The following is a 27,811-nucleotide window of genomic DNA, read 5'->3' as shown; positions in this document are numbered from 1 at the left end:
TCTTCTGTTGCTCTGTGATCCAGTTTAGATGTTCACATGTCCATTGTAGGATTTTATGGTCAACAGAGGACTGCATTGATACCCATACTGTTCTGCTGCTGAACAGTCTGTGGGTTGTGACACCTTTCTGTTAGAACTAGCATGGATTTCTTCGGCAGTTTGAGTTACAGTGACTCTCCTGCTGGAGTAAACTGCAAAAATATGAGTAAAAGTGGTTAAAAACACTGCTTTAGCAATAGCTTTGTTTCCATGCTTAAAATCAGAGTCTGACTGTGATATTAGAAACGCTGGATCTGCACACTCTGAGTAAGTCAGGTATTAACCTGCACAAATGTTAACTCCACCCTCAGCAGGATGGATGCTGACTGAAGCATGATGATGATAATGATGATGATGATGATTTCCAGTTTGAGAACACCAACTGTGATTTCCATCAAAATGTAATGTGCAATAGGCTGTGTCTAAAATTATTTCCTATGGTGAATCACATCTATATTGTATTTGAGTATCTTTATATCTTTATACTATTTATACAGCAAACAATAACTTTTCCTCTTGATAAGTGATTTTTTGTTTGTGTATTATTGCCCCTTTTTTATTCTCCTTCCTTTTGGTTTTTCTTGCCTCTGGCTGGAGTGATTTTGAGTTTTCTTGTTTTTTTGTCTGCCTCCGAATGAAGTGATTTTGAGTTCTCTGAGTTTTGTAAATTAAGTCAACATCTGCCCTGAACTTGTCATTGCATCTGATTCCTGATTCGAGTCCTAGCCTGACATGAATATATTTGAATTGCAATGGGATTGGAAAAGGGGAGCAATTCTGGACACAGAACATAAGATACGCACACAGACACACACAATAATTAAAGGTTGTCATATCACTCCGGGTGCATCAGTGGCATAATGATGCATCAAAAATTAATTATAACATTATAATACCTTCTCCTGTTCCTTATGAAATGCAACAATGAAGTCAAATGCTTGTCTTTGACACCAACTCTTGATTCTGCTTCTCTGCAACTTTGGTTGCTTCTCTCCCTGAGATTTTTTCATCTCTTTTGATGCTCTGTGGCAGTTTTTATTTCAGATTTTTCTGCCTCTCCTTTATTTTTTGACTATTCTTTGTTCTGCTTGTCCCCAGTTTGCCCCGAGTGTCTGTGTGTTCTGTGTGTGTCTCCAGGTGGGTGTGACTGACCTACTTTCTTCTTTTCACAACTCACCTGGTCACCTGCCTCACAACACTCTGAATGTCACAAGCCACCCCCTCCTTTCCCCAATAGCACATACTATCTGCCCTTTCATCTGCCTGTGATTGTTGAGAGATGTTTTTTTTTGTGTCTCCAAAAAAATGGTTTCTTCTGGTTTAAAAAACACTGAAATGGCTGACAGTCATGGTGTGTTAACACATCAGGTAAAATTACAAAAGAGCAGCAGCTGTTTATCACCAAGTTCATGTGTTCCACTGCAGACAAACAAATTGAAGTACGTTAATGAAGCCAGTCAATGATAATTGCAGTGGTGATTCATAATGGAAATTGAGTACACAAGAGCAGGTCACAGTAAAGTTGATTAGCTTGTTGAAGAGTTGGAGGTGTGTAGCCTGTCACCTGCAGTGAGCTTAATTTGTAGTCACATATTTGACAACACTAAAAGTTGGTGCTAATCACAGTGACAGATTGTGTTTCATGTGATTGCTGCATAGCAGGGAGTGATTTAAGTGATTCAAGTGATTCTGTAAACCTCAGAGCCCAAAACAGGGGCTGCAGAGCTGACTGCAAAAACCTGGTGAGCTTCAGTCTCGAGCCAAGACTGAGAGTAGGGGCCCTGCCTGGCTCCTAATAGAAGAGCAACTAAAATCAAAACCATTGGCTCACATGATGCATTATAACTTAATTATATCAGCACACTGATTTACCTATTGAATTCCAATTAAGGATGTATTAAATAGGCTATGAAATAAATATTCAGGCTATAAATCTAAAATATAGACAATTATGTATTATTGAGTAAATGAATGTATTGTTAGCTGCCCCGATTCAGTGCTCAAGTGTTGGACCCAGCTGAAACATATTTGCATGAATGTATCATAGGAGATGTGTTGTGCATTGAGTGAAACAATGGCTCTGACCCTGTGTCTCCTGGAAATACTTATAGTGTGGTGTGAGAATTTGCAGGGATTTCCTGTATTTTATTATGTTATAAGTACATGCAGCCTATGTGTTGTCAAATTGATATCTTGTGTTGTGGAGCATTGAGCTCTCAGGGCCACTGTAAATTTTTTATACCTGATGAAATGATGGATTGGTCAATGAAAACCCAAGACATTTGCCATGTTGAAAACCTGACTCACTGTGGAACTTGAGTATGCTTGCTGTCTCTAACTTGCTGAGCTTTTCAGATTCACTGGCATCTTAATGCTGACACACAACATGTAAATCACAGTTTGATTGAAACAATGTATTCCACAATGCCCCAAACACCCTCAGCATTTGCCAGATATACTGGGATTTAGTCAGAGTCAATCATACATCACTGCCTGCAGACATGACAAGGAGAAGCACATCCGGAGTCTTGACATGTCTCTGTGAACAAGGGAATTAACTCTGCGCTCATAAATATGTTGGGTGCAAAAGGAATTACCCTTCCCATTCTACACAGCATCTTTTTCAAAATCCCCCTTTTCTATGCAAACAAGAGCAATTCATTTGAATAATTCTCACTAAACCTGTCTCATCCACTTGTTTTTCTTTTGAGAGGCAATCACCCGTCGCCTGCTTGTAATTTATGACCATGGGCGAATCTGCAGTGGTTTTCCAGGGTTGCATTAGAACACACTCTTATTATTGTGAGGCATTATGGTAAAATGGGGAAAAATACACTTTTTAATGGAAAAAGACAGGTGCTTTCCATTGTACATCATCTGCTTTGTGTTTATCTAAGACACTCAAAGGCTGGAACTAGAAGGAGGATGGATTGTTTTTTTTTTTTTGCAACTACTTATTCATTATCCAAATTATGCAAATAGTTTATCTCTGTGAAATATTTAAAAAGCTCTTCAACAATCAAGTGCGGCTTCTTCTTTGAAATAAGATAAATCAGGACTTGTCTGTGTGTTTCTGCTGGTACAAAGTATTAATAGGCTTTCTATTAATTTAAGGGTGTTTGGACTCAGTCAGCAATAGGATGAGGACCTCAGATGTCAAGAGAAAGCTGGAAGTAGAGCTGCTCCCCCTTCCAATTAAGAGAACTCATTGAGATTCCATCAGAGGTTCTCTGATCTTGTCAAACTGGAGGGAAACCCTGAGGTAGTCCCAGAAATTACATCTGCAGGGTTACATATTCCATCTGGCCTGTGAGCACCTCAGTGGCCCTATAGAGTTGCAACAAAATATTGCTGGGGTGAACAACTGGAATACTCAAGTTTAGAAAATGGATAGATGGATGGGAAATGTAGGTGTGCCTTATTGTTGTAGTTTAGGCCTAATGTAACTATCAGCTCATCGGTTTCCAGGAAAAAAAAACTAGCCTATGAATTTTATGACATTCCCATCTGCCATACAAATGAAGTAGAGGTGTTTGAAGTCACCCCTCTCTGAAAAAGTCAACCAGAGAACCTTCAAACCTTACTATTGATCCTCTCGATAGCTTGTTTAGGCCCAAAACATCCTACTCTTACTCCTCCGTTTACTAATGTACATATAGTGGTACGAGGCATTAATCCATTTGCATTTTTTACTGTATTCTCTATCCCTCTCCCCTCTTTTACAGCCTCCAGTGTCTTGATGCAACTCTTATGATTTGGCACAATATAAATAACTTTGATTTGATTAGTTACATAGCCTACACTAGCCATAGCAAATGTTTAATTAGTTATGTAGAAGACAGAATATTTACAATGAAACCTCGGACTTCATCCATTTATGTGGAACAAGCTACAGCCATGTAAAACAGTCCTCTTTGGGTTTGTATCTCTAGCATGCTAATCAGCTAGACTGCCCGATACCAAGTCACAATAGCAAGCAGCATACACTGAAGAAGTGGTGATCAGAGGGCACGTTGTAACCTCTTATAAGCACAAAGGGATGCTGATTGTGCAATAATAGCACAAACAGCTACTTTCTGAACCGTATTATCTCGATGACAGCCCAGCTTACATATACAATTATGAACAGCTCCAATTCACTAGAAAGCCAATAACTCTGACAGAGGAGAACCCAGGGATTCTCCAGAATCCTGTACACATTCTGACAGGTGAGGCTGAGCGATAATACATACATTTTGTCGCTCTTAAGAAGAAGCACAAGCATTTATGTAAACGTAGTATGTTTAGTATGTCTATTTTAGTACTTTAAAGTGTGATTCACTGCCCACACAGATCGGCATTTCTTATCATATCTCTACATATTTCACAAAAAAGAACATCACTAATATTAGGCCACAGTAAAAACTCAAAGGTTCTGTGTTTTGACTGGCTCTACTACATGGATGCCATTGTTGTAAGTTTCAGGGTGCTATCCTATGTGCATTCTCTATACTGTATCAGTAGGAAGCTACTGTACATGTTGAAGAGTATGTTTTTGTGGTTGAGGTCATTGCATGTGGTCTAAATTTAAATAAAGAAAATCATTAAGATTTAAAATTTAACAACAAATAAATTTGGTTGCTCCAAGTATTGAATAACAGCTGACTGAATGAAACTCAGTGGCACATGTCTTCTTGTGACGGTGACAGACACACACATACCCCCTTCTAGCCATCTGCCTGAAAATCCAACTGAGGAATCAACCAGGGTTTTCAGTCACAGCTTCCAGCCACCACATCTGAGAGAGAGACAGGAAGAACACTCCAGAATTTTAATTCAGATACTAAAAAAACAAATGTAATGGTAGTGTAATAGGTTGAACTGACTCCTGGTTCGTCAAGGTTCCCTGAATGGCATGAGGCCTGGCTGCCAGCAGGAGAGTGTCAGTGCCACTGTGTGGTCAAAATGGGAAATTACAACACAAAAGTAAAATTGAATATAAGGAAGAGCAGAGCCTAGATAAATAAATATATTTAAAAAAACAATTGCCAAAAAATGTGTACAACAAAAATGGGCAGCTGGCACATGGAGATAATGTTACTGGGAGCATTGCTGGTTGTGTAGTCTAGCCACTGAAGGTAGGAAGGACTTGCATTACTGTTCCTTCACACACTTCAGGTAGAGCAGCCTGGGCTGGGCTGAGTGCCCCACAGGTGGTGGGAGTCCATCATCAACATCTCTCACCTGCCACCTCCTGTGAGTGCACAGGGCATCCAAGGACAGACCTGGCTTTCTTCAGTTCATCAAGTTTCTTCCTGTCTGTTGCTGAGATGCTGCTACCCCAGAAGACAACTCCTTAGAAAAAGGCTGATGCCACCAGTCATAGAAATTCTCCAGAAATGCCTGCTTCACGCCAAAACACTACAACTACAACACTATTCAGTCCAGCCCATCCAAAGGATCGGGCTGGACCTGGACATCAGAACAACAGAGGACAGGCCCACAAAGAGCCTAACTGACATACATGATTAAAGTTAGGTTCAGACAACATGTAATGTGAAAACAAACAAGAAGCAAACCCCTGGAGATCTTCAGCATGAAAAGAATTGGATTTAAAATAACTGAGGTCTAAATCTCAACAGAAAAAAGAAAGTTGGTCAGATTTCACCATGCTGATCTCCAACTTCTATTAAAAGCAATATCTACTTCCGTTTACATTTTGTTTTCATTCTTTAATCAGAATTATATACTGAACATTATTTGTCTAGTATCCTTAAAAGTAAGATATTTTACCCTTATTGCATGGAACTGACATTCAAATGATAAGGCACAACCAAGAGTCTACTTAATAATTAATTTAATTACATTATTAATAAAAAGATAATTACATAAAACTAGAACATGATTCGATATAAACACTGACATGGTTATAATACACAATTAAAAAGGAGCTTGTTCATGATAGTAAAAGATATGTAGGAAATTTATCAGAGTGAGAGAAAATCCACCTGGTGCAGCAACTCCAATGAATGCATCACCTTTCCAATGTTGTAGCCACTGATGGTTTGAAGGAAAATCACATTGTTGAGTCATTGAGCCTCTACCCTGTAGGTCCCACATGCGCACCTTAACAAATGGTTGTATTCAACTCTGTTTTAGAAGGAGAAAAATATGAGTGCAGTCTGGCTGAGTGTAGAGGTGCAAAGGAGCTACTTAAAACTGAGCAGTCCATGACTGACTTGAATGAAACTATTTGGCACCGCCCATACTGAGGAAAAAAAAACAAAAAACAAAAGGAATATGTGTGTGCTCAGAACAATAAAACATTGTTGCACAATAGACAAGTTTACGGCAAACATAATGAAACAATGTGATCTTAATGCATCTCTAACTATTTATTTGGCACTACTAAACATTAGGCTACACAAAGGTGCAGCTAACTGCTAGCAAGTAAAGCTATAAATACAGTAAATGATATGGGGGTGCAGGGTCAGGGATAACTGCATTGAATACCGTAAGTCGACAACAATAGTAGCATGAGACTAAACTGATAACATTTAATTCAGCTTTTGTAAGCATCTTTAAAACAAAACCTGACTAATTCCTGTTCTAATCCAGAGTTTTCACCTTACTGTGGATAAAATGTCAAATTTGTTAAACTATTTTTAACAGCCAAAGTAACATTAGAAACTTCATTTCTGTGTGTAGTATATCTCAGAGGGAATTCCCTGACCCTAAAGAGTGAGATCATTGACCCCCAGGGTTATAGTGAAGACCAAAACAAAGCTAAGAGGATATAGACTCCACACTAAAAAAACTAACACTAAAAAAAGGCTAATATGACTCTGGAAATATATATATATATATATATATTAAATTCAAATATAAATATTTATTAATATAAAAGGTCTGTAATCCTATAATTGACATTTATATTGCACGTAAATTTGACACATGCAGGCCTCCGTACTCACCTGGCAATGTATTTTTGTGCTGTTTCCCTTGCTGATGAGAAAGGCTTAAAGGGCATGGACCTGACTCTATAGTGTAATCATTATGCTCTTCATGTAGATAGATACAATTATTATTAAATCAGGACTGAGCCACTGATCTGCCACTCATCATGCAGAGCAAGCTGCTGTCAACATTTCTCAGAGCCTCCGGTAATAGCTGGGTAGGTAAACAGTGGAAACAATGCTTGCTATGTAGAGTGCAAGAAAAACTGGTCCGTCGAGGTGGAGATAGCATCTTTTTATCTGTGTTAAAGAAGGCCTCTTCCAGTCAAGTGAGTTAGACTAAACACATGCATAGCCTTTCTGAAAGTGCATTCAGTTGTCACACAAAGCAACAGCAGGAGGGTTGCAACCAACCGTGGAAGATGCTGCCTCACCAATGTTGCAGTTTCTGTCACAGTTTTCTGTCATGTACCAAAACATTTTAGATCCTTCATTTGACGGCAATTAGTGGAATTTAAATTACATTTGAATAATTTTTTCTGATAAAAGTGTATGTGTTCATGTTTTTGTCCAAATGAATATGATTATTTTTTTGGTGCATACTGAGTGATTTTTTTTTCTTTTTTTTACGCCCTAATGTTGCCACTCGCTCAGCTTTCTAATAAGGGCTGGCACTGTCATACGAGGTGATGTCCAGGTCAAAGAAGTCCTCCAGCTTCCACTGCAGGGTCTCGAATGTGGGCCGGTCTTGTTCATGCTCCTTCCAGCATTCCATCATAATTCCATACATGACGTTTGGGCAGTTTGGGGGGGGTGGCATCCTGTAGCCCTCTAGTATCTTCTGTACCACCTGATAGTTGGTCATGGCTAAAACAATTGGAGAGCAATGTGATCACAAACCATAAAATATATCTACACTCAATTGGGAAAGGCTCTAAACAATGTCTAAATGATTACTGACAGGTTGATGTTGTGTTACCTGGATAAGGCATCTGGCCATATGTCATGATCTCATACAGCAAAATTCCAAAGGACCAAACATCAGACTTTATGGTAAACGTGTTGTTGTGGATGGCTTCTGGTGCGGTCCACTTCACAGGAAATTTTGTGCCTTCTTTGGCTTCGTACACATTCTCATTCTCTTTCTGGGAACAAGACATAAAATACAGATTTTTACACTAAAGCTGACAAATACACACCTTCCCAACATGACGAGACAAAGCCTTCAGCTCTTCTTTAACGCAAGGTGATATTTGTTTTTTTTAAATGATAGATTAATTTCGAGTAAAAGAGACCATAAAACAGGGGCTGGATTAGAGCCTGGCTACACTGCGATTGACCGACACACAAAATCAGAAGAGATTTCAGAGCAGGTCAGATCCAGCTCCCACTCCTCCTCAGCTAAAATTTCTCCTCTGAATATGGTTTCAAAAAAACCCAGAAGGCCAACAAATGCATAAGTAATTGAAGGCATCAAAACAATATAAGTGGGTTGTCACTTAGATAATACCGCAACATGAAACCAAATTTGAGGTGAAAAATGAGGCGGTTCATTGGTAAGTGAACCATAGAAAATTATACAAACGATTTCTTTAGTCTCTTGTATAGGCTTGGGTTACATGCAAATTGTAATATTTAGACACAGTCCTGACCACTTATTGTAGTGTATTACTCCAGTGATGCTGTGATCTCAGTGAGGGTCGGACACAGGGAGGGAAAATAATGCAATAATAAGAATAAAAACAATAATTATTATAAAAAAAAAAAAAAAAAAAAAAAAAAAAAAAAAAAATCACATATGGGGTGAAATATTGTAATATTCAATGCCATGTCAGAATTTAGACATGGCATAGACAAGACTACGACTGTAAATTGATATCCTCTGTGCTTAATGAATACCTACATTCATTAAACATTTAAAAGTGAGACTCACCATGAAGACTCTGGCCAGACCAAAGTCAGCGACCTTGCAGATATTGTTCTCTCCGACCAGAACATTCCTGGCTGCCAGGTCTCTGTGGATGTAGTTCTGCAACTCTAGGAAAGCCATGCCTGATGCCACCTGTGAAGCCATTTCAACCTGGTCAGAGAAACACAGCGTGGCGCCTTTGTCCTCTGTAATCAGGGCATAAAAAATAAATAATAATAATTATATACACCTCGCATTAGAAGGAATGTTGAAGGTTGTATCATGGAAAGAACTATATTTTAAGAGTACTGAGACCTTGATCAACAGATTGATGTGTTTTTTGTGGAGATGAAGGGAAAAATTTTGCTAGGAGAGTGCGAGAGAAAACAGGCACTGGCTGCTTTCAACCAGCATTTCTTTTTTTTTTTTTTTGGAAGAGAAAATAGTAGTAGTAGCTCAAAGTTGAATAAGTATGAAGGTGATTTCAAGTTTTGTCCCATTCATCTTCATATTTTAAAAATCATAAAAGCTGAAAAGTCATAGTCATGGTTTCTGTAGCTCAGAATTTTAAGTAGTTGAAACAATAAAAAAAAAAAAAAAAAAAAAAAAAAAAGGAACAGCCCATGCAGAATAATAATGAACTTTTCAAGAACAACAATGGGCATGCTTACCAATCTAAATGCATGGAGCGCATGCAGCTGATCCTTCAATAAAGTTTTCAAGTTAACACTGTCACATTGCACTTGTGTTATGTTGTGTGATGATGTGTTATACTCCTAGGGCGGTTGTCGGCAACCCACGGCTCTTTCATCTCTACCGTGTCTCCCAGTGGCTTTGGGAAAATATTATAAACAAATAATGGCTATTTAATTTTATTACATTTTATTCTATTTTATTTAGGGTTTTTTTCATTCTAACAGTTATGATTCTGGAGATGTAGGTGACCTTGTAACATTGCAATAAAACATTTTTTTTTTTTTAGATTTTGTCAATCATAATGTGTATCCCACTTTGTCTGCGTCACCTGTTGCTGACAGGTCGATAACTTATTTGGAACTCTTGATCCCCATTAAGGTAACCATGGATACATACAAAAAGAGAAATGTTTCTGAAGAAAATAGAACATATCTCTTTTATTTCATTAATGCAACAAACTACAGTTCTTATATAGATAGCCTAACTGTAATGAAACTATCTTCATTGTAGCAAGTTTTGTGGTTCCAGGTGGCTTTTATTTGGTGGGAACGGCACCTAAATGGCTCTTTTAATACTGAAGGTTGCCGACCCCTGTCCTAGGGGATGTGATAGATTATGGCTGGCAAAGACTTCTGTATACATAACGCAGTCAGTCGCGAAGGTCAAAAATGCAAGGAATGACAAATGTTTTTAGTTGAAATACTTCAATGACCCAGCCAACAATACCACTGTTCAAGGAATCTTTTCCTGTCACTCACAACCAGTGATTATTTTTATTCAGACATATGAATGTTTTCACAATTATTTTATCTTAAATAATGTCATAAAATATTTCTAAACTACCATCTTATAATAAGCTTTAGACAAAATTGCAGTTACCAGACTTTTTTTTTTTTCCTCTCTCCCCCCAACCATTTTTTTTACAGCAGATCGTTAAACTGGAGAGGGAAACCAGAGACTGATAAGACTTATGGCTCTTTTAACTTACATGTCATGTTTAAAAGTGGAAACAATGAACGACAGCCATGGGTCAATGATGGATAAGTAGGTAGACAGCGTGCACCATAAAGAGGGCGCTAGGTCCATGTTGCCGATGGCATTTGGCTCCAGCCAATGTCATTTGATTCCCTACTCCCTCTCCCTCATTTCCTGTCACTTTTCAAACTGTCCTATGGAATACAGCCAGCGAAGGTCATGGGAAAAAAATTTCTGATGATCAATTTCACCAATAGGGCTTGATTGATAGAGAACGCAGGAGACAAGGTTCTCCCAACAGTGCGGAGGTTGCCTGAAGAACAGAAGTCTCCTTTGGACACTAAAACCTTTAGACATGTGTTTTAACCCTCACTCTGATCCATGTTATACGTTTGCCATTATCTTAGTGTGTCTAGTGAGGATATCTTGAGCTTTGGTATCAATACCCAATTGAGTGAATGCGCATGTCCTGAAGCTGGAATGAGTACATATAATGAACTTGAGCCAAAATTTTTATTGGTTCATGATGACTGACCGAATGACATCACTATGTCACACCGCATTGGGCCAATGCAAAGAGATAAAACCAGCAAGACATTAAATGTCCCTATTTTTCTTCATTAGAACAGAGTGTTCTCATTTTCGATTCATGCCATCAGTTAAGATCTCAATCAGGAATTAGAGCTTTGAAGTGGAATTATTGAAGTATATGTCTGAAAAAGAGACTTCAGTGCCTCCGTTTTTTAATGTTACATCTTCTGTATTTTCAAACACTGTATGTAGTTTCGTTCAAAGATGAAATTTGTATTCAAAAGACTGCCAATTAGATTAAATCTTTCCACTGAAGTTGTAGCTTGACCACTGTATCATAAAACAGTGGTGGCTCATAACCATGTGCAGATAAAAATTAGGGCATCTTACTCTGGAGGTACTCCAGCAGGCTACCATTCTTCATTAGCTCTGTGATGATGTAGATGGGATCCTCCATTGTGCAAACAGCATATAGTTGGATCAGCTTGGGGTGCCGCAGCCTTTTCATCATCTGAGCCTCTCTCAGGAAGTCCTCAGGATCCATGGTACCTTGGACATTAGCATCAGCTTTAGTGATACACATTATGAGTGTAAAATTTCTGCCATTTCCAGTCTTTGTAATTGTTATTTCTACCAGATGTTTAAATGACAAGCCACAACACTAGATGTGAGTCTTGGGGGGTCTTAAACACATGAGATCACTTTAGGCTCTGTTTAATGCTATCACCTGCTCTCTCCCTGACAGTTGAGGATTATAACAACACAAGGACAGAAAATCCTACATATTCTCTTGCTCAGCATAAGAATTATTTGGTCATCATAATGTTTTGGTCTCTCTACCTCTTTATCAGAAAGTCTTATCAGAACATTTGGGTCTCTCTGATGAACATAATTAAAAATCAATTGTGATGCTAAGTAATGAGTGTGCAGGGTTTTCTGTTTCAGGACACCACCTTCCTACATAGCTGCACCATGTATCTGGTTGTGCAAGTATTCTCTCAAGAAGTTAGTCTAAATAAATCATCTTTGTACAAATATCTGTGATCACAGGGTTCCTGTTGAATGCTGTCAGCTATAGTCAATGCATCTGGGAGAAAATGTACTATGTCAGAGTAGTAAGTTGAAATTGAAGATTCACCCCCCGCCAAACCCAAAGGGGATCTCTATGAGCTTATTACCAAGATTTTGAAAAAGCAGTGTAGTCTTTTGTTACCAAACTCAAAAGTCCTCATGGGTGATATTTCTGCACTTCAGACATCTACATATTGTTCAGACTGCTTAAGCTGGGATCAGCAGAAAGTAATTCATACTTTGCTCACTTCTACTTCATGTCGTTTCAGATTATTGCAATGCAGATAACATTTTTAATTTGTCATACCAGGTTTGAGGGTCTTCACTGCAACGGCTGTGGTTTCATTCCATAGGCCCTCAAAGACTTCACCAAACTGACCAACTCCCAGCTTGCTAAGCAATTTGATGGATTTACGGTCAATTTCCCATTGGTCCACAGTATTATAGGACAGACCATGAGTCTGGGGGGCCTCCATCTTAAAGGACAGGAAGAGTCACCATTTACTAAGATGACAATTTATCTTTGTACTGTTGAAAAAAGTGAATTTAATGATGGAACAATAAAGGCACAGCATGTACTCAGCTCATGTTGTCTTATATGTGTTTTACCTTTTTGCATGGTTCACCCAGACGCACACAAAGGCCGTCAGCCTGTTTGGAATAATGTTCTACCAACTCCTTCAGTGTTAGAAAGGACCTTGTCCTTGACACAAAGTAGTGACCGTTGTCCATTTTTAACAGCTTGTAATGTTTCACCTTCCCTCTGTCCAGCACTGAAAGACAGGTCAACAAAATAATCATCAGCTACACAAACCAACTCAAGCAATTCATTCTTTGTTATTTATTTATTTATTTATATCATTTGTACTGCAAACAACTGCCTGGTGTGTGAATTAGGTTGAAGAGAGTGGTGAGCCTGAACAATCACAGCAAACAGGTGGCCTGCGATCGTGGAGAAACACATGGCAGCCCTTGCAGAGAGAGAGACTGGCCACCTGGCACAAGATAGTACAAATATGAAGAAAGAGCTCCATTCTTCAGCAGAGAGGAGTAAGATGCTTGAGGTATGTACCATGTACTATTAAGAAACATTTCTGCAGTAAGGGTTGGTGCCAAATTGCTGCTGTATGTGTCAAAATTTGTACAAAATCACATGTGAAACAGCAAACACTTTATTGTTTGTCTCTTGTTGACGTTGGTTGGAAGAGTGCCCATCGCTCTGGTAAATACAAGCTTCATATGATTAAGTAGCAAGATGCCCCTCTCCTCCACGGATGACTACCGCAAAATTCTACAGAAGATCACAGTGCTGGAAACCAAAATCCACTGGTTAGAAGTGAATGGACTATATGGGAACGACACCACGATACCATGGATTCAAAGCAGTGGACAATATCATCCTAACACATGGCTTATCACCATCAATAAGACCAAGAGGCAAGAGTGCTGCATATCTTGAACCCCTGTTCCTGGTAGGACACAGCCCTGGACAGCTGTGAAAGGGAGAACTAATTAAAAACCTCCTTCACAGCCAACTGTACAACTACACAAAAGAATTTACATCATTGTCACAGTAGGGTAAGGACAGAGAGAAAAATCACAAAGTGAAAGGCTACAGGGAACGGTAACAACTGAGCCTCAAACTCTGAGCATGACTTTGCTGTAAAATATTTAAGACTACTCTGTCTTCCCAAATACATGGTCTCCAATCTGACAAGGAAAAAAAAATTCACAACTCACATCCTATTGTAGACAGTCATCCATGTTCATATTGGAGCTTATGACATTGTAGAGCAACAGTTTGAGATGCTGAAATGTGACTTTAGTGAGTTGTTAGCTCTCTGAATGCTGAGGTGTTTATCAGTGGCCCTCTACCACCAGTCAGAAGAGGTGATGAGAGATTTAGCAGATTGTTGACACTGAATGAATGGCTCTCGGCTGCATGTGCTGGACATTCAGTGCATTTTATCGACACATTCAACTTCTTCTGGGACCGTAGACACTTTTAAGGCAGATAGATTTGCCTCAATGAGTCAAGAGTCAAATAGTTCATTTCTAACATATATTACTTCTTGTATCACCCATCTGGCTCTTCAATTAAATTTTCTGCTTGAGCGATGTTCCCAAGGGCATAATTTGCACAGGGGATATGGGGGTCATGACCCCTGCAAAAATCAGATCCATAACCCGCCCAATATAATCACATCATTGTGATTTAATAAAAATATGCATTATCTTGCATGAATATCTTGTTGGTAATGTACCCCTCTGCCGAATACAATTACCCAACCGGCCTTTTCTGCCAAATGATCACTATTCACTGTATGTTTGGCATGGTTGGAGACAGCGGAAGCATGAAAAGAGCACGAAAAGGCAGACAGACAACAATTTTTCATTGTTGGTCAACACCAACCCCTAATAAAAAAAAGAAAAAATCCTGACTGAGAAGAGGTAATACCCGTATCGTTAAGTTAGATGATGAATTGTGACTCGAGTTGGCAAGCTAGCAGTGTCCTGTGAGGTAAAGCCAGAGGGTATCAAAGATGTACTGTGTGGCAGAGGGGAGCCTTCAGGGCCTTCTAGGCCTTCAGAGAAGGCCCTTAAAAACTTCTGGACCAAAAAATGTTATCTATGTTCTAAAGTTAAGTTTACTGTCAAGTTCACATCAGCATTGAAAGGGTTACTGTTCTGAAACATGCTATCCAATCAGAATCATCCATCTTGGATAGTTGGTTCATTAATTGGTAAGGACTTAATGAATCCCGGGAAGGCAAAGCTATGTGTTATGATTTGGAGAGTGATGGGAAAATTGGCCAATTACGATTTGATTTTAAGTGAGCCAGACAAAAACTAAAAATCATAGGCCTTCATGAAGTCCGAACTGAGTCCAAACAGTGGGCAGAGTGGTAGTGGTTGAGAGACAGTTAAATGGCGGAATACAAGAGCAACGTTGTGGCTAGCTAAGCTAAGTTGTTTGACTTAAATGGTCTCCAGTTTTATGTAGTTTATTTTCTCAGCAATATGAGGGCTGAGGTGAAGGCCCAGCTGTAGTGCTCACAGTTCACCACTATTGTGTAGGACCAAATGTCAGTTTTATTAAGTTTGCTCCAATACACAGTGTTGCGTAGTGGCGTTACTGGTTTAACTACATTTCTCGGTAGCGTGGTCGTAACATTGCTGTTTCCCACATCAAATGTCTTTTCAGTAGTGAAGCTATTTAAATGATCAAATAACGCGATAGCCTACTCAGAAGCCCCAGGCATTTCAAAATTTTAAATGCAGCGGAGTTTCTGCTGTGGTCTGAAGCTGTAAACGTGACAATGCTGCTTCGTGTGACGTTACGTACAGCTGCAGCAGGGCAGCTTACAGTGACGGAGGAGGGGGAGATAAGTGTAGTGCGACTACATGAATTGTGCAAAAGACATTTTCTGTGTAGAGTTTATTGGTGTCAATACAGTGATGGAATTGATTAATGTTCTCTTTTTTTCAAAGATAGTTGACACAAAGACAAAAATCAGTTGAACGGAAGTTGCAACGGTCTTGCTAGCTAATGCTTAAACACGAGAAATTAACTTCTGTGTTATTTTGGCATAAATAGTCAAGTACACAGCTGCAACAATGTCACGTAAAAGTGTCATCACAGTGTATTTCTAATACTGGCATGCCAAATTACCCAGGCTCCTTTTAAAAAAAAAAAAAAAAAAAAAAGGAAATGATTCAATAAATAAACAGGCAACAAGTTAACCCCCCCAATGGTAGACCCAAAGTTACGCCCTTGGATGTTCCTGAACATCTACAGACTACCTAAGTACTGTGCAAACCTTTTTGGTGACTTTGCTGAACTGCAATCTATAGTCTGTATCAATTTTGATAATGTAGTTAATGTTGTTGATTTTAACATCCATATTGACAACCCTCAGGACAGAGGCACTAAAGAACTGTGTTGTGTCCTTGATAACTATGGACTGATTCAGCATATGATAGAGCCCACACATAAGGGGCACACTCTGGACTTAATTATCTCCAATGGTCTAGACATTTCTAAGGTTGTGATGACTGATGTTGCTCTCTCTGGGTCTCTCATTCCTGGGTGTTTTTTAGAGTGCTCTCTGTACACGCTAATATTCAAACAGAGGTAGTCACCAAAATGGTATGCCACTGATAACTCCAGTGAAATGTTTATTTAGACTTTCCCTTCCTCTCCCACCTTCTCACAGGTCTCAGTAAATTAGCTTGTCGAAGATTAAGAAAAGAGTGGAGAATTGCCACATTGGTCAGAATGGTGGTTTGGGGGGGCAGCATTGAAAAGTTGAATGCAGGAGGCAAAAAACAAATCTTCAAGTTCATTATGAGATCTATAAGGAGAGACATGCATGAAAACATGGGAAATGCAAGGTGATCGTTCCTCTCTGAAATTGTCACCAAAAACAATGATAATGCATGCGTCTTATTTGTGACAGTAGGCAGGCTAACAAACCCCCCTGTGTCAGTAGCCTCTGAACGTCTGTCCATCAGGGCCTGGAATGAATTAGCATCCTTCACTGACAAATCCAGAAAAATTAGACAAGCAGTCAGTACCTCCATATCAGGTAATGTCCCTGTGTCCACTTAACAATGCCATGGTATTCTGCCAACAGGCTTTTTCTAAATGGTCTTATACAGACTGTCAACACATCTTTTCTCTCAGGTGGAAACCACTCTTAAAAAAAGAACAATCTAATCTTTAAGTAAAATCATTGAAAAAGCTGCTTTTCGAGAGCTGAACAACTTGGCTCTTAACAACTGTTTTTGAAGTCTTTCAGTCAGGATTTCAACCACACTACAGCAGTGAGACTGCTCTTGTTAAGAGTCCAGTTCTACGATCTTTAGAGTGACTTCATGTCTGCCAAAGAATTGACTTTAAAATAAAAATAAATATATTTCTGATCTGCTGCTACGTGGTGAACAATCCAGGAGTCAAAACCAAACTTGGTGAAGCAGTGGTTTTTTATGCTCCACATATCTGGACCAAACTCTCAGAAAACTGCAGGTCCATCAAGAAATCCAATGAAGAGGCATCACATTTCCTTTTGCACATGCATATGTTGATGGAGATGTCATGAAGATCACTGAAACCCCCTAGTCACTATACAATAGTATTAGGACAACAGTTTTCACTTGTTTTTCTAAATCATTTTCCTGAGCAATTAAGTTTATAGGAGGTGTTGACCTGGCTCATGAGGAAAAATGTGAATTTATCTGGTAGATTATCAACCAGATAAATGAATGAGCATGGAAAGAATTCCTGGCATAATAGAAAGAGAAAGGCCACAGAGAGATAAAGTTATCACACTGCTTTTATGGGAGCAGATACATTTATTTATTTAGCTAGATGACCTTCAAACCAGCATTATTCTGAAGTGAGGGAAAGAATTAATCATTGAACACTACTTGGAGATGAACAGTGTGTTTTGTGGTAGTCAAACACACGGACAGTAGAATGCTGACAAGCAACCACAAGTAAGAATGATGTCAATAGGATGTAGTTAGTCAGCTAATGTGCTTTTGGCTGTACACAGAGATAATGACTTTGATAATGAAAAATGTGATCATACAACTATAAATGGTAGTTTGTTAGGGTTAGAAATATTTCAAAAGGTTTTTAAACAATATAGCATAAAAATAAGCACTGGAACAAATATATATATATATAAAAAAAACAAAAACGTTTGAGTAAAACTACAATTCAGGCAGTCCAACAACCAAATAGATAAAAGACTGCAGCCTTTAATTTAGTCAACATTATACAAAAAGGAACATATCCAAATAAGTAGGGCCAAATATCAAACAAACTTTAACCAGCTAGGTGTCCTTACAAAGGTTGTAATATCCAGGCAAGTATCGAGAGCGAGAGAGAGCGAGAGAGAGAGAGAGCGAGAGAGAGAGAGCGAAAGAGAGAGAGAGCGAGATGCATTTCACAGGTAGCATGGAATCAGCCAGACGCCTCTGAGTAAAGGTTATTTACACAAAGACAGCCCGAAATGACTTGGCTTGGAGACAGTAGTTCAGTGTATCTTTATGGATAATCCCTGACACATAAATAAAATCAGATCAAATTTTCTAAAAGTTCATGTTCATGATGTGACTAAAAAAAAAAAATAAGCGTTTTGCTGGCCATGCTCCTGCACACTATACAGATATCACAACTTGCCTCAAACCAAAGAGTACATGAGTGCAGTAGTTTATATAACAAAGTGACTATAAAAGGTAGGGAAGGTGCGTATAACAAATTCCCCATTTTTTGTAATTAATAAAGTTATAGATCCTTGGATGTCTGACTGTTTGAGGCTTTGCTTCTTTCAAGAAATTTGCATTAATGCCATGATTCCAAATTTAACAAAGACATTACGGGTTTCCTCTTTATTTATAATGCAAATTTTATTTATTATGACAAAGATTTCATAGCATTTAATGTATGACCCTGTCACTTTTAAAAATTAAATTAATTCTTCAATATCTTACAATTAACATTCATTCATTCATTACTGGTATAATCCCGTCGCAGTTTGAGTTTTGCAGATACATATCAGGCTGTGTTTTGTTGCTTATGATTTTAAACTTAGCTTAAAAGTAATTTCATATTGTGTGACATAATCATGCTTATAGGGGGTTGGTTTAAAGCTGATCTTGCTGTTTTAAGTACTTATAATTGCTCACCTGAGAGGGAGAGTTCACCCCTCTGACTTTCACAGTTTCTGATGAGGAAGGCACCATGTTGATTCCCTTCAGCCAGCAACATCTTCTCTGCATCCTGCCTCTTGGTGTCGGGAAAATACCATCTATAAAAGAATAAAGGGTGGTCAAACAAATTTCAAAAGTAATTTCTGAAGACACAGACAAAAAGACCTCAACTCTTAGACTCTGGACTTTAAATATCTCAGTACAGCCCAATCCAAATACTTTTTTATATTGGTCACATGCCAAAGTTTGATATTCAGTAAACAAAACAGTGAAATAAGGTGGGGTGGAATGTAAAAACTGGAAAGTTGCTCCAAGTCTGTTCTTAAAGAAGCCAATAAACTGATGTTTTGTTGGCTATAAGACCAACAAAAACAATGTTTGACTTCCTGCACAGACCACCCCTTTTTACTTCAATCAATGAAGAGCCCAAATTACTGCAACAACACAACTCCTCAACTCTGTTTGACTTTCTCATGCGATTTGTTGTTAATAAGAAATAATATAAAAAAAAAAAAAAAGGGCACCAGCAACACCCCTTAAGGCGGACAAAGTTAAATCATTCTCAGTGCAGGACAAAGTCAGATCCCAGGAACCCAATAAGGCTTAAATTAGTGGTGTAGAGATGTGCTGGTTTACAAATCATACTCTCCAAATATGAGCTTTGTACAAACTGCAGTTTAAAAAACAAGCAAACGAGCGAAAATATTATAATGAAAATCTAAAATGAGATACATCATTGTGACTTATACAGCAATAAATCACAGAATGATTTTTTTCCAGTCATAAACTCTACATTGATTTGCATGATACATTTAACAGCTTCTTGGTGAAGCCGCTAAACTAACAGTTAACCGATACATGTACATACATTAGGGGCCTTTAGAATCCTATCACTCTTTGCCCATGTCCATAATCTATACGCGGTAATTTTATGATTAATAAGAATGGGCAGATGAGGGATGAATTAGGAAATAAGTTATTGTTATCATTATGACATTTAGGACATGGCCACTTGCAAAATGAAAAGGTAAACCCTGTTACGCTGCTGAAAGGTATAAGCCTCAACCATTAACATGACTTTAGGCTTATATTGATAGTGTGACAAATGCTGAGGGAACCATTTATTTTCTTCGTCATGTTATATCATGTCCATCAAGCTTGTGACTCAGTGAAACTGTGACTCAGATGGTGGCAGGATGCATCAAAGGGACTCGTAAACTATTTATATATGTAAAAGGAAAAAAAGAACAGGAAAAACCAGAGCACATTTAAGCAGAAACAGGTTTCACTGGAGATGCCAAGTTAGTTAGTGAAGGCAGTGCAGCATCATGATGGGTCTCTTCTCTGGTGTTTTCTTTTTTTCCCCAACACATCTGCTGTGCACACTTTCTATTTTAAATAAGATGTAGAAAGGTAATAGCACCCTTTCCAGTAATGGCAATTAGCTTATATAAAAGAAATGGCCAAGTTATTCAGCACTTTATGGTGTTTTGTTCTTGAGTCCAACCAACTTGGAAATTATTAACTGTGAGCGAAGACTTCCTGGTTAAACAATGATTAACTAGTTTTGCCAAGACTGAAAACATTAGTATAAAAAGGGAGGGGGGGGGCATTTTCAAGTCTTCCTTGTGTTGAATGACAAAAAGGATATTGACGTTTTAGACTAATAATAATGAAGACGGACAAATTCACATGGGGATTCTCAGGCTGTATCTTATCAAAATAAGATGATATTATGGTATTATACAGAAAGTAGTTTGAGCTCAAGCTAAACTTACGGCTCTGCGTCAATACTCTCCAAAGGTGCGACATAATTAGCGGGGATGTATCCCTTCTTGGAGGCCGAGACCCCGGTGATGGCCTTGGCAAACCACCACTCCCCGGTGCTCTTGTCCAGAGCCTCCAGAACATCCCCAGTGTTGAAGCTCAGGTCCTCCTCCGTACGGGCCGAGTAGTCGTACAGGGCGACATAGTGGTCAGCGGTCTTCTCGGAGGGCAGCGGCGGTAAGGGTCTGGCTGAGTGGAAGTCCGGCTCGGAGCTATGAGCGCCCTCGTTTTTAAAATGAATGCCAAATTTCGCCTGGCCGTTCGCGTCGTCTGCAGGCGGAGCGGGTTTTTTAAAACACGCCAGAAACCTCTGCCAACACGCAGCGAAGCTCTTCTGGATGTCCATGTCGAGGCCCGTCAATCACAGCAGGTCATTCCGTGACAGGAGACAATTTGGACAGGCTGAAGAGAGGGGACGCTTCTCCGCGCTCATGATCCGCGTTCAGTCAAAAGTCATTTTAATTAGAATAACAATGAGAATAATGTCAGTGATCCCAGAGCCTGGCTTCAGACCAGACCAATGCTCTGAATAGGGACCTCGGGGAATGACTACAGCTTTAAAGTCAGGTTTCCTGGTGAGGAAGTCTGGAGTTCACGGTTGATGATAGCACCTGCTGAGGAATGAGGAGCGGCTCACGTCACCTCCACCGGAGTGACGTCACACGCCCCCTGGCGGCAATATTGGAGGATCACAGGCTTTGGAAAACTGGATTAAATACAAAATAAGTAAAGAAGCATTTACTAATCAGTCTGACGATATTGTTTGGGAAAATGCTACCCTCTTAAACATTAAAGTGAGGTTACTTTTGAAAATAAACTTTGACCATGGTTATGTATAGAAAATTGCTTTAAAATAAAATTTGTGTAAACTTGTGCTGCCCCTACTTACTTATAGTCTATCACAAAAACAAATTGAGTGTATCATATATATAGTACATACAGCATAAAAAAGTCTGGAAGTCTGAAGAAAAAGTCTGATTAAAAAAATTATGTTAAAACAAACTATACAACTTGTTAAATACTGTCCAATTTCCATAGAAATATAAAAATGTAATAATGTTATTTTGTAAACCTGGTGATCAGTAACACTTTGGAATGGAGCAATAATAAAATAAGTTAGCTCAAAAGTAGGAAAAACAATTGGTAATTCAGGGTGTGTTGGATGTGGAACCTTTTTATTATTGCTTTCTATGTATTGTTTTGGAATTATTTTATAAGTAGACAAGCTGAGGAAAACACATGAAATAATGGGGAACATAAGGAAATGTCAGCAGGAACATATTTTCATCGAGGTTATAATTCATTGATGCAAACAATCAAACAAATATACCATTCAATAAATAATTAAAAAATAAATTCGGTCATAATTCTTATTACCTTCTGATGGAATTGGGCTTGCACATTATTACTGTTATTGTTATTAACTACTTGCATGATTATGAATTATTTTATTTGGCTATTATCTCAGCAGTGTAATAAATGTTCTTAATGCCACCACGGATTAAATGGGTTTACTAACCTGCAATTAGGATACACTTTCTAAGACTAAATAAATGCATAATAAATATCACTTCCCTCTATGTTCTAAACGAATAGGATTATTATCTCAGAACTCTTCAGCATTTTCTAAAAATAAATAAACAAATATCTCTGCTTTAGAATGTTTTGGATTATTATCTAGGACTTCTGATAATCTTTTAAAATAGTAAATAAAAAATGAAAGGCAAAGTGAGAGGCCTGCTGTTGTCGTGTTTTTCCTGCTCATTAATGTAATAATTATATCAGAATTCTGTGAAATGTTTTCTTGAAAATAAAACTTTTTTTTTTTTTCTGGGTTCACCATTAAATCATAATAGTGCTAATTCAGAACAATGTTGTAGTTTATTTTTTTTTCCTGTGACATTTTAGTAAACACTCAACACATTTTTTGGCAAACTTCAGAGAGGCTGCAGGTCAGCATTTTGAAGTCTTGCTAATGTGCACACACCAGGTAAGGAACAGGGGTCACTGCAGTCCCTGTCCATTACTCTGTTTGCCTTTCATCCAGCCCTGCTAAATTGAGCGTGCTTTCCAAACTCAACCCGCGCGTAGTCACTAAGCATTACGGTTTTATTTTTCATACCCGGAAGCAATGTAACACTCCAGCACACGGCTGCCGCCTCTGTACTGCCTTCCTCTGGTGAGCAGGAGTTTGTGCCTGTCGTTCCGCCGGGGTAACTTATTGATGTTAACCATTCAGCGAGAGTCTGGTCGAGTTCGGGGAAAAACGGCGTAGGAGGTGTTCAGTTTTTTTTTTCCTGCACTGAGAAGCGGCCGCAGCGCGTAGTCGCATCCTTGCCGTCACTCAGTGACATTGACATATCGGCGGTGAGCTGCCGTGCACAAGTTGAAGTGTGTGCGCCGACCGTCGGGCTCCGGAGCGCCTCACCCCGCAGCAGCTTCAGCGACAATGAGCGAATACTTCAGCCTATCGGACTGCGACGTTATCGGCTTCGACTTGGACCACACGCTCTGCCGCTACCATCTGAAGGAGACCTCCAGGGTGAGTGAGTGAGTGAGTGAGTGAGCGCGCGTGTGTGTGTGTATGGCTAGTCCCGATCCATAACCGTACGGTGGCCGTGACGCTTCGATCCGCAACACATCTGGATTAAAAATAGCTGGGTTGTCAATACGCCGAACTGTCGGTCACTCGTCTGTCGGGTCTCGGCCGTTTGAATAAACACTGGCGATGGTGCACATTGGTCTGAGTGAATGTAGATGCGTGCAGGATGATGGTCCTGGTGCTGCAGTCATTTTGCGTGACTCACAGGTTGACTATCGGCGGTGATGCTCAAACATGTTTAATCCTCCTCTGAGGCCTGTTGGGAGAAAGCCGCTCCCCACATCGTTACGTATTTACTATTATTAGGACTGTCACTGCATACTCAAGAGGATCTGGCTATATTCTGTGACAATAATGAATCCCACATTCATTATGGTCTGTGTTCTCATAGAGTTCTTTCATGATAACACATGGATGCCTCTCCTGTCTTATACATGTCACATGTTTGTCTACTAATTCCAACAGTGCACAGTGCATCATAGCATGAGCCAATAAAGACCATGACTGATTGATTACCTTGATACATCCTCCTTAGGGGCCAGTGATTACTGCAAAATAAATATTATTGTGACACTACTTTTCCAACAATATCCAGTATTTCTTACCAATAACACAGACTGAACCATTGTAATTAGACACAACTTAATGGTGCACATACAATTGTTTGCCATATTAGCAAGACATCAGACTCTTATGTGGTATGTTTGCAACACCTCATGCAGTTACCAGCATAGCCATCTTAATGCAATCAAAACAAACCATAATTTTTTTAGTGAACAAAGTTCATTGTGGTGAATTTCTGTCATCGGGATAATCACGAATGACATGTTTTTAGTTTTTTAGTTTTTTCCTGTTTCCTGTCTGTTTCCTTTCCATAACTGTATGTTTTAGTTTTTAATATTGCTTCTGAAAGCAAAAAGTAAGCTGCACAGTGAGGCCCTGGAAGTTGGGCACAACATCCTACTGTTCGTATAGGTTTGTGAAACTAACACTCATTTTACCACACACTTAATTGATTTTGTTTGTATTTACCAATTGCTTCAAGTTTCCCCCTTCATGTCAGTACACAGGTTTCACTCCAAATATCTGTTTGACTGTTTGTATTTTCCTTCTTTTTTATTTGATTTTTTTTTTTTTTAATCCTGGTATAGCGTTGTTCTCTGTGTTGTTACCTGTTCTTGTGGTAAAGTAAACTTTCATAGTGTTTAATATCTACAGGATTTTATGTCTTTTTTGTTTTAAAAGAAAAATAAAAAAAATTATCCTCTAAGTGAAAAAATTCTAGGAATATGAACTGGGATAGAACAGACTGACTCACAGTTTTTGTTAATTAAAAGGATCTTATGATATGTAAATAGCTTAATTAAGGTAATTGGCTTGTTTTTCACCTGAACAGTTGTGCCCTGCCCTGAGAGGGTAGTGGGATTTCGGTTTGGTTTTCATGTATTTTCCTGATTATTGCAATAATATTGGGAATTAAAGTGTGGTTAGGGTTAGGTTTAGTGGTTGTTTTGTTTTTGTTTATTTGTTTTGTTTTTGGCCAGGATAACCCTGTTATGAAGTTTTCATATTGTCCTATGTTGAGTTACAGTCTGAAAAAGGTCATCATGGAAACACCATGGAAACCATACATTGTTTTTTGCAACATTTGAAAGTTTTTCAAAAATTCATGTGCTTCCTTCTTTTCGAGTTGGCAATTTAAAAGCAGGTTAATGGAAATGCAACCTATTGGCTGCTGTGGTGTTGGCTCTGTGAACTACTACAAAATTCAGCTTGGTAGATGTACTCAAGCTTGCAATTTTTTCTTTTTTTTTTTGTTGTTGTTTTTAGCCTTCTTTTTAGCTAGCGCATTCTTCACAGACAATATAAGTTCTTAACTGTGCAATGCTCTGCTAAACCTGCAGTACTCTGCCACCAAACAGCAGACAGATAAGGGCAGTGAACACAGTGGAGCTTTTGGAAACGTGTCTAGCAAAAACTAAGCCAATATGGGAATTCAATTTGTGCACAGAAGATGAATGCTAGTTTTATTCAATGTGTACAAGAAGGCAACTGTTGGCGAACACATTAGGCATAACAAATGCTTAAATGCAATGATGTATGTCAGAAGCCGTGTCCTACAGTTAAGGCAACTTTAAAGGTACACTTCCTACCAAGCCTATTTTAGTGATGTATTAAAACTCAGATTCATCTGTGTTGAACTGTGAATGAACAGTGAACTGCAAGAAAACTAAGACAAGACAACTTTTTACTTTTACTCCCTACATTTATACACAAAAATGTGTATTTTCTTCTCCTTACATTGTAAAAATAGGCTCGCTACCATTTTTTTTTTTTTTTTTACCGCCACAGATGACGACATGACATAAAATCATGTGTAAAAAGATGTGACGAACTAGAGAGGGAAAGAGGGAGAAGAAGAGGTGGGGACAGGTAACCGCGGGAAGAAGTCAAGTGAGTGAGGGGACAGTAGAGAGAGATCTGAGAACTTGAACTGTAGCAGAAATTATCAAAGGTTGTATTGTGTTTCATTAATGGCAAAAATACATTTTAACTTTTTACATTTACTTTGAAAGTACATTTCAGAGCCTGTGGTTTCTTACTTTTACTTGAGTAAAGGAATTGAATCAGTACTCCTACTTTTACCAGAGTATTTTTTCATACATGTATCTATACTTCTATTTAAGAACAGAATATGAGTACTTTTGACACCTCTACCTGGCATTCTGGAAAGTCACACCATTTCCTTTTTGTGTTTGCAGCTCATCTATGAGAGCTTTGCCAGGTATTTGGTGGAGCATAAAGGCTATGACAGGGACCTGCTGAACCTAACACCTGCTACCTGGGATTTCTGGTGAGTTTACGACAGTTTCCCAAGCCTAAAGCAGTCCTTTTAAATAAACATGTACTGAATACATGATCTCTTTCTGGGATTTTAGGACTGTATTCATATTTACATTAACTGAAAAATGTGACTTTGTCTGTTGTGGGTTATTACTCCCCCAATTAAATTCAGATAAATCTATATTCATGACCGACATTCACAAGACCTGAGCCAATCTGTGTCCTCTTTTTTTTTTTTTTTAATATGGAAGTGAAGAATGAAAGACAATTGCTCAACTTGGAATAATATAAAAATTCCATCTCAGAAAGGTGACAGATTATCTTTTGGGGTTAATAAGATATATTATTATTATTATTATTAGAATTATGATTATTATTTTGTTCCAAACAAGCTGTTTGGGAGTTTGAGATATATATATATATGACAACAACATCCCTGTACAGTAGTTAGGGGTTTTTAGTTGTTTTGGTGACTTTTTCCTCACAGCTGTTCCCATGTTTTAGTTTTCTGCTACACTGGCATATCACAAATCATTTAATATCTAATAGCAATAAAAGAAAATTGAATATCACAATGTGCAATATTATTTGCTCCTTTTTTTTGCTGGAAAGTAGTTGTTTCAAGTATAGAAAATGCTGCCACTAGATATCATTTACATTTTATTTGTCAAATACGTACAGTCAAGTGGCTGCTGGCAATCTTTTTTCTTTTCTAAACAAAATTAAACTGAGAAAGCTAAATAGTTATTCTATATTTTCACGAGACTCCTTGTCCTCCTTTTTGCTTGTACCATTTTTATTTTAACTACAGTCAAATCAAGTCATCAGATTTATTTGTATGGAATTTTTATTTGTTGCACCAAATCATAAAAAAGTTACATCAAGGCACTTTACACATAGAGCAGAACAGATATTCGTAGTGGTTGATCAAACACATGTTTTGGTCCTTGGTATGGTTGACACTGACTACTGTATTTACTATGTGTTCAATTATGTGTCTAGCTTTAAAGGACTGGTGGTGGATCTTGAGGATGGAAACCTTGTGAAGCTTGCTGCAGATGGAACCGTCTTGCGGTATGCTCTAACTACAATGAATCCGCTTCAATGGAATCTCCTCACTCCCTCTGTACAGCTTTTCATAGCTTTTACAGACCTTTTAAAGTGGGAAAATAAAACCCAATTTTGTTTCTTTCTTGTTAGAGCGACACATGGAACCAAAGACCTCAGCACAGAAGAGATTATCAAACATTATGGTCCTAAAAGGGAATGGAAGCACTTCAACAGCCTCAATACCTCCTTCACAAGAGCTGGTATAAAGTGTATATCTATCTTTAAGACCTTTACCTGTATGCTCACTGGATTTCATATTGAGTCTAATCTCTTTTTTTCGTTTTTTCAGCGAATTACTGTTTCTATGACAACTACTTTGATCTACCCGGGGTTCTTCTCTGTGGAAGGGTTGTGGATATGCTACATAAGGTAATATTTGTAGGTACATGTTAATGGTTGATATTTTCACATGAAAACATAAATTGAAATTTAACTTGACATTTGTGTGAACAGCGAGGAAATGTGGTGGATTTCAACTTTTGGAAAGACATGGTTGCTGCCATCGACCATAATTACAGCACCTCTGCATTCAAAGGTAAGCTTCTCATCAAG

At 38.5% G+C, this 27,811-nt stretch overlaps 2 protein-coding genes across 3 annotated transcripts in view; one reads left to right on the top strand and one right to left on the bottom strand.

Annotated features, from left to right (window-relative positions):
- Window positions 1–5,858: 5,858 nt before the first annotated feature.
- On the bottom strand, window positions 5,859–21,295 carry frk (fyn-related Src family tyrosine kinase). 2 transcript variants are annotated; one of them, XM_029495982.1, is made up of 8 exons: window positions 20,655–21,295; window positions 18,853–18,974; window positions 12,766–12,929; window positions 12,464–12,632; window positions 11,476–11,634; window positions 8,904–9,089; window positions 7,954–8,115; window positions 5,859–7,841 (listed from the first exon to the last, which is right to left on the bottom strand). In XM_029495982.1, the coding sequence occupies exons 1-8, from the start codon at window positions 21,047–21,049 to the stop codon at window positions 7,633–7,635; spliced, it is 1,566 nt and encodes a 521-aa protein (XP_029351842.1). In that variant the 5' UTR covers window positions 21,050–21,295; the 3' UTR covers window positions 5,859–7,632. The 2 variants fall into 2 exon arrangements, with proteins under 2 accessions (XP_029351842.1, XP_029351841.1); XM_029495981.1 differs by having other exon boundaries at window positions 7,954–8,119; window positions 8,908–9,089; window positions 20,655–21,049.
- Window positions 21,296–23,152: 1,857 nt separating this feature from the next.
- The window catches only part of nt5dc1 (5'-nucleotidase domain containing 1), a 55,810-nt gene continuing 51,151 nt past the window's right edge, over window positions 23,153–27,811 (top strand). The window contains exons 1-6 of the mRNA XM_029497160.1: window positions 23,153–23,245; window positions 26,068–26,159; window positions 27,152–27,223; window positions 27,350–27,459; window positions 27,549–27,628; window positions 27,713–27,794. Coding sequence (XP_029353020.1) covers window positions 23,153–23,245; window positions 26,068–26,159; window positions 27,152–27,223; window positions 27,350–27,459; window positions 27,549–27,628; window positions 27,713–27,794 — 529 coding nt within the window. The remainder of the gene's footprint in view (window positions 23,246–26,067; window positions 26,160–27,151; window positions 27,224–27,349; window positions 27,460–27,548; window positions 27,629–27,712; window positions 27,795–27,811) is intronic.

The sequence above is a fragment of the Echeneis naucrates genome, chromosome 24 (genome assembly GCF_900963305.1).
Source record: "Echeneis naucrates chromosome 24, fEcheNa1.1, whole genome shotgun sequence".
NCBI classification, from domain to species: domain Eukaryota; kingdom Metazoa; phylum Chordata; class Actinopteri; order Carangiformes; family Echeneidae; genus Echeneis; species Echeneis naucrates.
The sequence above is the reverse complement of the archived record's forward strand: the minus strand, read 5'-3'. Positions and strand labels throughout refer to the sequence as shown.